This window comes from Microtus pennsylvanicus, chromosome 6 (genome assembly GCF_037038515.1).
Source record: "Microtus pennsylvanicus isolate mMicPen1 chromosome 6, mMicPen1.hap1, whole genome shotgun sequence".
NCBI lineage: Eukaryota > Metazoa > Chordata > Mammalia > Rodentia > Cricetidae > Microtus > Microtus pennsylvanicus.
The window spans coordinates 51,660,208-51,672,428 of NC_134584.1; the positions used below are offsets into that span (position 1 = coordinate 51,660,208).

At 34.7% G+C, this 12,221-nt stretch overlaps 1 protein-coding gene across 3 annotated transcripts in view; it reads left to right on the plus strand.

Annotated features, from left to right (window-relative positions):
- Positions 1-12,221, plus strand: part of Fcho2 (FCH and mu domain containing endocytic adaptor 2) — a 98,724-nt gene that overhangs the window by 57,683 nt on the left and 28,820 nt on the right. For 2 of the 3 annotated variants that reach the window (XM_075976238.1, XM_075976236.1), the window contains 7 exons: positions 203-260; positions 529-704; positions 4,325-4,336; positions 4,717-4,741; positions 6,221-6,263; positions 7,757-7,848; positions 9,756-9,859. In XM_075976238.1, coding sequence (XP_075832353.1) covers positions 203-260; positions 529-704; positions 4,325-4,336; positions 4,717-4,741; positions 6,221-6,263; positions 7,757-7,848; positions 9,756-9,859 — 510 coding nt within the window. The remainder of the gene's footprint in view (positions 1-202; positions 261-528; positions 705-4,324; positions 4,337-4,716; positions 4,742-6,220; positions 6,264-7,756; positions 7,849-9,755; positions 9,860-12,221) is intronic. The other variant, XM_075976235.1, reaches the window with a different exon arrangement.

The following is a 12,221-nucleotide window of genomic DNA, read 5'->3' on the forward strand; positions in this document are numbered from 1 at the left end:
CCTGGAATTTACTCTGTAGACTATGCTGGCCTGGAACTCAGAGATTCCCCCTCTGCCTCCTAAGACTAGGATTAATAGGGTTAAAGGTGTGCACACCACACCTGGCTCTCTAGCAATATCTTAGACTATAATTGTTTGTTAATCTTTAGTGTCTGAATATTGGCATTGTCATTATATTAACTCTTTACAATTTTTTTCCTAGAATATTCCTGATGTAGATGAAGAAGGTTATAGTATTAAACCAGAAACAAATCAGAATGATATCCTTTTATGATCTGGGTGTTGTTAGTGGATTTGTTGATAGCATAGCTATAGAATTAGTGTACTACTTAAAGCCTTTTCTGTTCTAATTAACTGAAATATGACTTTTTCATTTTACATGCTTTGTTACTTAAAGCTAGTAGTTTTATTCTTGTCTCTATATGTTATTCTTGTAAGGCTCTCTTCTTTTTTATATATATGTGGAAAACCAGCTAGCTATCCATGATAAGTTAGTAGGTTAAACTAAATTCTTTAATTCATACCCACATACCAAAGAGAACCACTTCTACTCATCCAGTGATTCTGACTCTGAAGATGAAGAACCAAAGAGGTACCGGATAGAGATCAAGCCTGTGCACCCAAATAACCTGCACCACACCATGGCTTCTTTGGATGAACTAAAAGTCTCCATAGGGAATATAACACTTTCTCCAGCAGTGTCTGTAAGTATCTGATCACAAGCTGCTTTGTCCTATACATCAAAGCCTTGTTTATCTCATCTACCTATAGCCGGTTACTTTTCTAAAAATATTTTTTTTTATTTCTGTGTACTTGTGTATGTGTATGATGTATGTAGAGGAGACTGTGTACATGAGCCACAGGGTATATGTGGTAGTCGGGACAACTTTGTTGAGTCAGTTCTTTCACTTTATCTTATCATGGATTCTGGTGATCAGACTCAGGTTGTCATGCTATGTGTGTGACAGGTACTTTTTCTTTAACCTGCTGAGATACCGCACCATCCATGGTTAATTTTAAGAATAGTAAATAAGTTAAAAAAAAATGAACTAGAACACTGAGCAACAGTACATTGGTTGGGGAATTATTTTTTGATTTTGATTTTTTTCAAATAATCATTGTATGTATGTATATATATATATATATATATATATATATGTATGTATGTATGTGTGTGTGTCTGTCTACCTACCTATGTACCCATCCATCCATCCATCCATCCATCCATCCATCCATCCATCCATCCATCAGTTTTTTGAGACAGGGTTTCTTTGTGTAGCCCTGGCTGTCGTTGAACTCTGTGTAGACCATGCTGGCCTTGAACTCACAGAGATCCACCTGCCTCTGCCTCCTGATTGCTCGGATTAAAGGTGTGTAATACCACTACGTGGTTATTTTGTGCTTTTTACAAAAGATTTGTTTGTTTTTTAAATTTTGTGTATGTAAATTTTATTTTGTTGTCCATATAGTATGTGTGTCTGGTTTCCCTCCCACCCTATACCCCCTAGAGCCAAGTACTAAACCCAGGGCTTTGTGCTTGCTAGGCAAGTGCTGTACCACTGAATCCCCAATATTTCCTCCCCCTTTTATTTTTGTATTTCCCAGAGCTGTTAGTTGTGTGGCTATTTGCTTGCATATATGTCTTTGTGCCATGTATATGAAGTGTGCAAAGAAGGCAGAAGGGGAATTAGATGCCCTGGAACCGGAGTTACCGACAGTCGTGAGCTGTCATGTGGGTGCGAAGAACTGACTCTGGATCTTCTAGAAAAGCACCAGTGCTGGCAGCTGTTGAGCCCTCTCTCCAGCTCAGTTTATAATTTTTATATAGACAAATGAGGTCCCTGGGGGGCTGGAGAGATGGCTCAGCGGTTAAGAGCATTGCCTGCTCTTCCAAAGGTCCTGAGTTCAATTCCCAGCAACCACATGGTGGCTTACAACCATCTGTAATGAGATCTGGTGCCCTCTTCTGGTCTCCAGACACACACAGACAGAATATTGTATACATAATAAATAAATAAAATACAAAAAAAAAAAAAAGACCTGGCAAAGGCAATTTAAAAAAAAAAAACAAATGAGGTCACTGATTTGACTTACTTGTACTCTTGAAAACATTTTTAAGAAAGTGAAAATGTATTAGCTGGAGAGATGATTCAGTGCTTAAGAGCACTGGCTGCTTTCAGAGGACCCAGGTTCAATCCCAGTACCCACTTGACAGCTAATAAGTGTCAGTAAGGTAGTTCCAGGGGATCTAGCACCCTCACATAGATACATAAGCAGACAAAACACCAATACACATAAAAAAGGTTGTGTCTGTGTGTGAAAATGAAGAACTTTTCGTTATTTGTTACATCTATAAATACTGCTGTTTGTCTCTGGTAAAAGATTGTGAGAAGTTAATTGTTTTCCTCATCTAATTTCAAAGGTTTTGCTCTTGTGTTTTCAACTCTAATGTAAAAAGATGTCATGAAAATCAACTTAAAGGTTGATTCCCTCCCCCTTCCCCACATTTCTAGAGATTGAATCCAGGCCCTAACTTATGCTGTCCAAATACTTTACCACTGAGTGACATTCCTAGCTCTTCTTTGCATTTTTATTTTCTTGTCTTTCACCATAAGATTTGTGTTTGAGGAAGAAATAAAATAATGTTGTAGCCGTTGAGATGTCTCAGCTGTTAAGAACACCTGCTATGTGAGCTCAAGTCCAGGAGTGAACTGACTTTCCAGAGTTGTCTTCTGGTTTCCACCCACATGTGTGCCTGCATCCATACACACGTGCATCACACACACAGTAGTGATAAAATAAAAAACAACTAAAGTCATAAATACATTGATAATATATATTATGAATTCAGAAGTATTACAAAAAGGGAACATCGTGTTTTAGAATGAGAAGTATATGTGTATGCATATTGTCATTGTTTAAAAGTTGGTTTTCTTAATAATGAAGTTCTTGCCATTTTATGATATCTAATTTGTATGCATGTTTTAATTTTTTTAATTTTAATTTATTTTTGAGACAGACTGACCTGGTATATGACATGTAGACCATGCTGGCCTTGAATTCACAGAGATCTGCCCGTGTCTTCCTCCTGAATGCTACGATTAAAGGCATATGCCACCACCCCTGGCCTTAAGTATATGTTCTGTATAAAATATGGTAGTCTATATATCCATATGTTTTGAAGGTGAAAGTTTTTCTCTTATACATGTACTCATATTCTTGGGTATCAAATCATGGGTAGAACATCTGCCAGGCAAACACTATGCCCTTGGTTTGATACACAGGAAGGGGAGGGAAGGAGGAAATAATTTTCGATGAAGGAAAATGGTTCTATAATTTAATTTTCAAGGGCATGCCTCAAAGATTTTAATAGTGGGATTTTAGTCTGTTACTACTATTTTAACATTGACTGTTATGTAGTTCTAAAGAGACTTATATATGTGAAGTATAGAATTGTGAGCCATTGACAGTTTTTAATTGTATAACAGCACAACTAATTAATATAGTGATATGTTATTTGTGTTTTAATAAATAAAGCTTGCCTGAAGTTCAGTGGGCAAAGCAGCTATACAGACCAGGGAGTGGTGGCAAGCACCTTTATTTTCAGGACTCAGGAGACAGAGGCAGGATCTCTGAGTTCAAAGCCCCCCTGGGCTACACAAGATTGATTCTGTCTAAAAGAGAAACAGAGTTCACATAGAGGTGATCCCAGCAGATGGGATCACACACCTTTAACCCCAGCACTGAGGTGCTGGGTGGAGGTGGAGACAGGAGTGATATGTTGGACAGAGAGAGAAATATAAGGGGGAAGAGACAGCAACTTAGTGGACTGTGGAGTGTAAGGATTCGTGGAGACAGGATCTCTCGCGCCTTCGGTCTGAAGATTTGGTAGAAGTAAAAGGTCTCTCTAGTGGTTGGCTACTTTGCTTTTCTGATGTTCATGTTGAACCCCAATATCTGTCTACAAATTAACAATAAGGGTGAGCCAAAAGCTTAGAAGGATCGATATGTATTAAAATGGTACAGATCTCTTTAAGCAGTTGAGGTCATGAGTATTTTTAAAAAACTTTTGTGTCTCATCTGTCTTTTATAACTTCATACTCAGAGAAAAATTTTAGTAGTCAGTGTTGTATTTGGGAAGATTATCTTTGCATTTGTTTTGTTGCCCATTTGGTTAATTTGCATAATTTCTCCTCCTAACCATATGTTTTAAGTTGTATCTATTTTAAGTGTTATTTAGAAGGAAGAGATAAATTATTAAGTGTGAAGAGAATTGAATTCTTTACTGAACACTGTCTTTCTCTTTCTTTCCATGCACTGCTAGAGGCACAGTCCAGTAAGTGTCAGATTTTATATTTCACCTATTGACTTTTAAAGAATTAATGTAATTGAACATTTGATTTTAAAAATTTTGTTAAATTTGGATTACTAGTAAATTTTATGGTATTTTGCATTAGATACTGTTAACATTTTAAGCACATTTTATTAAGTACATGTATTCTGTATTCTAAATTCAATTACTATACTATTGAAATCATGCTTATATTTAGAGGTACAATTAGAACTACAGAGTTTTCATAAATGCAATTTAGTATTAAGTAGTTATAATAAAGACAACATAAAACTAGGTTCTTATTAGCAACATTTTGGCAAATATTTTGTTACCAAGTTAAATTATTTGTTTAATAATACTTAGTTTTTGCATTTCTGTTTTAGGTGCAGATGAATCGGAATTCATCTAGTAAGTTTGACATAGGGATTTTTTATTTTATGTCTGTAAGAACATAGGCAGCTTGTTAGTCTCAGCCTTGTGTAATATTCTTTTCATTTTATCAGTCTCACTGGTTGGCTAGAAGGGTATTTTATACAGACAAAAAAATTGCCTGTAGTATTTTTGGTTGTATTAGGAGACATTTCTTAACCTTTCATGCAGCTTATAGAATTAATTAGAAATCAACAAAGCCAGAGACTAACTTTTGATTTGGAATATGAAAATGGACTGGGGATATGGCTCAGTTGTTAACATAACCTAATATGTACAACCCGTGGGTTCAAACCTCAGCTTTTTGGCAGAGGAGATTATGAAAATGTTTTATAAAATAGTAATCTTGAACTTTACTTATTTTAAAGTCATATTACAATTGTAGTTTATTTTATATCTTCAAAATAGCAAGTTATAATACCAAAAATTTTAGGATGGCAACAATTTTTTTGCAGAATTATGTGCTATAAATCAGACTTAATAGGAAGCTTTTGTAATTTTGTAAACAGAATGCTTAATAAGAATCAGCCTTGATTAAAGTTTAGCAAAATTGATAACACCGATTAAATTAATGATAAATACCAAAATTAAGGATTTTACCCTTAAACGAAATATTTGATGATAGAGGTTGTAGAGAAACTAGACTAAGTGGAGTTGCTGTCAGGTGGAAGGTAATGCAGCAAACATCCAGAATAACTTGAGGGAAAACTAGTGCAAAGAGCATAGTGTACAGTGTACTAACTTCTCTGTAATGTGCTGAGTCACTGTAGTCATTCTTGTTGCTTGGTGATATAGAACATTAAAGTGTGGGGAAAGTATGTATTCACCGACATGGTCTTTCATTCCATGCTGTTCTTGTCAGTTGCTTATGAAATAAGACATGGCACAAATACAAAATGCAGCAGAAAAGAGTAGGACCTCCCTCAGTAGCTCATCATTACTGATGATTATATAATAGTCACTAGTAGTATTCTGAGAACTTGAAAACTGATTATAGAATTCATGAATTAAAATTCTTAAGTAGAATACACACAAGTGCTTAAATGTTTCTTCTAATTTTTCTCATCACTTATTTTTTTCGAGATAAGATCTCTCCTTGTAATCCTAGAACTCACTGTGTAGACCAGGGTGCCCTTGAACTCACAGAGATACACCTACCTCTGCCTCCTGAGTGCTGAGACTATATACAGACCTGAACCATCATGCCCAGCTCTTAAACTTTTTAAAGTTAACAGTCTATTTTTTGTTCTATAAAGTTAATGAAAGAAATCAAAAATCAACAGAAATTCAGCGTGTTTACCTTTTTTCTCCCACAATCATTTGTATTTAATTTTTCTATTACAAAATTTATAAGTTTTTCTTAATACTGGAATATGTAAGTATATAGAGGATCTTTTAATTAAAATATTTTTCTCCTAGGATTATTAGATTTTCATAATATTTTAATTTTTTAATTAGATGAAGAGTTAACAAAATCAAAACCATCTTCTCTACCCAATGAGTAAGTTTGCTGTTTATTTCTTTTAATAGACTTTATTATTTTGAACAATTTTAGGTTAAGATCAAAACTGGGTGAAAGGTACAGAGATGCCCTTAGATAGTCCCTACGCTTACATATACCAAGTCTCCTCTTCAAGTCCCTTACCAGATTAGTGCATTTGTTACATCTTGACACTTATCATCCAAAATACATAGTCTAGAGGGGACACCTTAATCTTGTGCGTTCTGTGGGTGTGGGTAACTCTTCTTTTCCCCTACCCCATCTTTCCCTCTGTCCCTCTTTTGGCAGGTCTTAAGGGCTGATATTGTAGCATCATAATCAGTATTTGTATTGCATGGAAATCTCATGCTTTGCTTAATCACTCCTTTTAAAACCACATTTATAATTTTTTTTGTATTTTTCTTTTCCTCTTTTTCTAGAGTTATACAGTTAAGTTTTGTGTTGTCTTCTGAACTGTAAAATTTATGTTGGGGCTTTAAGATATTTAATAATTTCTTTTCACATGAAACGTCTTTTTATGGTGGTTTTTCTTAACTACATTTGACTTTGGAAGCCTTACTACCGCTTCTTAATAGATGCTGATATCTTAGATTTATACACATCTGTTTTCAGATTTTTTTAAAAAAAAGTTTTCTCATTTGTGTTTCATTTTTCCCCTTCACTTTGGATTGTGACTTATAAAATGGATCATATGTCATGAGCTTCAAGATGAAGTACCTCAATTAAGATGGAAAGGCTAGAAGCCAGATAGTCATCTTTGTTGCTCTTAAAAAAGAAGGGAAATAAAGAAAATTGTTAAGCCAGTGTTCCATGAGTCCCTTTTCACTTCTCTACCACCAAGAGTACTTTCTTTGAGTTAATGTTTTAACATGAGTAAAAGTTTAGCTGAATGGAGTTAATAGTTAAAGATTGTTACTTGTGAGGTACAAAATAAATATAGTGGTGCTGTTACTGGTTTTAGAGATAAGTTGTTTAAAGCTTAGTCTTTGTCACTTAACGTAGTTATAACAGGGTTTATTGTACAGGGTAGAACTCATTTGCGTTGCTACATGTTGAAATACTAAATAAGTGATTTTAGGTCATGGTGATAATTTTAGCAGAGTAGGCTTACATTCTACTCAAATTTCATACATATTTCACTTGGTTTGAATTTTATTCTAGACTATGCTAGAACTTAGACTGTTAGAAACTATTGGGTAGCTCATTTAGACTGCTGCCTGTCTTCACTTGTAAATCTGAAATCACTGTATTTCATATTCATTTGAGTGAGCAAGGTATGATCAAAGGAGGCCAATCCCTATGGCTTTCCCTGCCAACAATACAGTTAATATTGTAGATTCTGCTTAAGCCCTTGGCTAAGTCTGTTGACTAGATTTCTCCATGTGCCCATCTATTTAATCACAGTCATTGAATTGGTATTCTGTGGAATAGAAATAAATGATTTAATGCTAATAAAATAATCTGCTAACTCGTTTTTTAACATGGTGTGCTAGGAAAGGAGCCAGTGATTTCCTTGCTTGGGACCCCTTGTTTGCATCACCTCTTGACTCAACTTCTTCAGCTTCACTAGCTTCATCATCGTCAGGTAAACAAAACAAAACAAAAATGATAAAATGTATATGAGAAAGATGTCTTATTTTTGGGAGTATAGTAGCTGCATTTTTCCCTTGATTGATTCCATTTTTTATTGTGTTTAATCATATAAAGTTCTCTTTTTAAGTTTTTCTTCCAATAAAATGAGTTCTATCGCTACCACCACCAGTAAAAGAACACTAAAACACTTAAGGATTATATAATAATTATAATCACCTCCTTCAGCAGCTTCTACACGCACTATCTGAGGGATGCAGATATAGTATTCATTTTTAAATACTTGTGTAGATAAGTATTGTTATTAGTTTTCCTTATAAAATAACTCTGATTATTGGAAGGAATTGATTTCACACTTTTACTGGGCTCGACTTAAGTCCATTTAGAATGACACTTGAACAGGCCTTCTGACCAGTAATTCCTGTATAAATGCCTATGCTGTGTTAAACTTATCCACAGCTTAAAATACCAAGTTCAGTTCAGTGCTGGTTTCACTTACATGACCATATCTTTACAATAGCCACGAGTAACACAGGGAAGTGCTGTAGTTATTCAGGTTGGTACACGTTTCTGTCGAGTATGGGTAGCATGAAAAAAACAGTTATCATTTAAAAGGAGGCAGCAGCCTCTGAATTTAAACTTGGTGTCTTCCAGCTTTTGGATGCCTTTCTGGAGCATGCACACATACTTTATGTGACGTGCTTTCTAATGGTAATTCCTTCCTGCGAGTTTATTTTCCCTCCTACTGCTTCCTGTCATGCCTCCACTCCTTATTGATGGATGACCAAGGACTTTTAGCTTTGTATTTTATTTTCTCATGTGTTTACATAGGCTGCTTTATGTGTTTTTAATTTTGCACATCTGTGAATGTGGAGAACTTGGCAAATATACTTTTCCTACCCGCATTTTTTTTTCAATGTTTGACTTATAGCACATAGTTTTGAGTGGACCAGAGGTTTTGAAAATCATTTTATTTGGAGATAATTTAAGGGCCAGCAGGTGGTATTGTGGCCAGGCCTAATGACCTGAGTTTGATCCCCAGAGCCCATATGGTAGAAAACAACTGATTTCCGTAGTTGTTCTCTGACCTTCATGCACATGCTCACATATGCACAAAAATAAATTAGTGATTTTATAATGATAATTTAAATATCTGCCTCTGTAATTCATCCCTACTTTGATTTTATACACACACATACATATTTATATATTTGAGTTTTGATTGTTTATACTTGAATTTTATTTAATATGATAAAGGTTGGTAAATTAGGGATACTGATTTTTTTAAAGTTATAAAAATATTGCAAATGGCATTGAAGCAGTGAACACTATTCATATAGAATTTAAGAAGAATTAAGGTATTATGAACATTTTAAAAATAAGTTGTACTGATTTGGTGCTATTTTTAAAAAATTAAAAGCATTTGTAGTGCTTTTCATTATTTGAAGAATATTACAATGTGGTTCTATTTAAGTCAGATTGCAAAGTTTAATTAAGGTTAAGTGTGTTTTGACATTCACATTATTTTGAAGGCAGAGCTGGAAAGCCTTGCACTCACATTAGTTAGTCTCTGTGAATTAGATGTGTTGGAGTAAACGACCTTTGAATTTGAATTGGTTTTTTTAAATCAAATTAAACCAGATTTAATTTTTATATGTATAAAATAATTGAAACAAGAATAAAATTTCTTTGTGTGTCAGTTTTATTGGAAAGTTTGATTGTTTGCAGTAACTTTGATAAAAGGATACCTGATGGGCAGATTTTTTTCACTGATTCAGGAGATCCCCTTAATTATATTAACACAATTGAAGAATGGTTTTTGGATTCTAATAGCTCTTTTGTCTTTATCCAGGATTGCTACATACTGATAATTTTCTTCAAGTTCTCTTTTCTCTCCCTCAGCCAGACCCACAACTCCTCTTTCTATAGGCACCATTGTTCCACCTCCAAGGCCTGCTTCCAGACCAAAGCTTACTTCAGGCAAACTGAGTGGGATTAATGAAATAGTATGTATTCACATTTTTTAAATTATATAACTATTTTGGGTTTGTTTGTTTTTGAGACAGGGTCTCAGTGTATGGCCCTGATGCCCTGGTGCTCACCATGTAGGCAGGCTGCCCTCAAACTCAGAAAGATTCACCTGCCTCTGCCACCACACCAGTCCCTAAAAATGGTATAATTGTTTTGACTTAAGATATTTTTCTCTATGCCCCTGCTTAGTTAAATGCTTTTTTCTAAAGTCCTTAAAGAGTAGGAAGTTTCTCCACTCACACTTCTCTCTCTTTTATACAGTCTGAAAATCATACTAGAAAAGCAACACACTGCCCAAGAGGACAGATTGCCTTTTAAAAAGTTGGCATATTACACAAGGCGGTGTCCATTGACTCACAATAGGCAAGTTTGTGTAATTCTGCCTTAGTTTAATATATTAGAAAGAAAATATGGTATGTTTTAGACCTTATTGTTAGGAGATTCTCAGGGGGCATCTGTCTGTTCTAGCTTTATTTTTATACATAGGAGACAAGTCCAAAGCAGTTAGCTGCCATAAAAGTACAAATAATAGGAAGCACTGGTTTTCAAAAGTCATCAGTAATGGCAGAAACACCTGTGGTCTCTACTCGGGTAAGTCCCAAGCCAGCCTTTGTGTCTCTGTGTTCTCTCTTTTGTTTCATCTTTCACACTCCTTACTGTTTAATCACCGTAGTTACATTTCTGAAAGCCAAGCTTATTTTATTTTCTCCCTTCTTGGGTATTTTAGCTGAATGTAGAAGATACTTTATAAAGTTGCCTCAGTAGCCTGCATCACATCCCAGCCACCCCTTTCCCATCTTTCCAACCACTCAAACTTTCAGCTATTCTCCAAACACTATATGCTGTGTTTTTTCTTTTGTGTTCTTCTAAGGAGATAGGAATAGGTTTGAACTTTGGGCCTCATCATGGCACGTATACCCTCACACTACCATTGAGCTGGTTCATGCTATTTGATACATCCATGTTTTCTTATTGTACTCCTTTGTTTGAAGTGACAGTTTTCTCTGAGGCAAAAATGGCCTTTTTTCTTTAAGACCTAGCTATCCATCAGCTGCCTGGTGGTTATTCTTCCAGCAGATTGTATTGTTCTCTGTGGGCTGCCATACACTTGGCTTGTAGTTCTGTTAATGACTGTGCATATCACACTGTGTAGACTTAGTATCTGTTCCCTCTTCTGGATTATGTATTAGCCTTTCATGTTCACATTGAATAAAGCCCAGTACATAGATTGGAAATGTACTTTGAATGGAGGGCCACTTTAAAATGGTAGCCTCTTTCATTTCTTGTCCCCGTGAACTGACTTACTGAAAATGAGAGAAGACTAGATGTATGCTGCCAAGGAGATAGCTATAATTTAAATAATATAAGAATCACTAAGTTTGTTTGTCTGTCTGTCTATCTATTCATTCATTCATGTTTTTTTGAGAGAGGGATTCTCTGTGTAGCACTGGCATTCCAGAACTCACTCTGTAGACTAGGTTGGCCTTGAACTCAAGAGATCCACCTGCCTCCAACTCCCAAATGCTGGGATTAAAATGCTTGACTAGAATCACTAAGTCTTAACTTTCTTTTTTATTATTATAAAACTTGGTTTGTTTGCTTTTTTTTTAGCCTCTAAACATGTTAGAAAATTTAGAAAATACAGAAAAATTTGGATCCCATGTATTACCAAAGATAACTGAATTAACAATTTAATATATATCCTTTCATTGTTTTCCTAATGCATAAATATTTGATGAAAGATGGTAGATTAACAGTTACTATAAGGACAGGCCTATTAGCTGTTCAGTGTTAGACAAGTTTTAGTAAGATGCCTAGGGAAGATGAAAATAATTGATTTTGTAAGATTTAAGTGACTTTAACATATATAAAACTGTAAGGATGTTATATACAGGCGATTGATTGCTCAAAAAGCTATGAAGCATATATATGTTTTACATATTTTTATTGTTTTTATTTTGGAATTGTCTTTATTGTGAATTCTTTATAGTCTTCAAGCTTCTTTAAAAGTAGTAGAATCCTGTGTCAAATAATTAAAATCATTAAAAGTGAATTCATAGTTGAATACTTTCTTCCTTGAGATCCTTCTCGAAACTACTTCAGGGACTTCAGGAAGCAACATGTCAAGTAGCTATAGAGGATTGCATTGTTTAAGTCTACATTGTAGAATTAAAGTCCTAAAGATTTTAGAAATTTGATAATTCTAAGTTCTTGTTAATATAGTAACTTAGTATAGCTATGCTTTGTAGACATTTCAATATTTCCTTATTAAGTGATTTTTACAATGAAATTCTTGAACTAAATGGTATACACATTTATTTTAGACCAGTGGTTCTT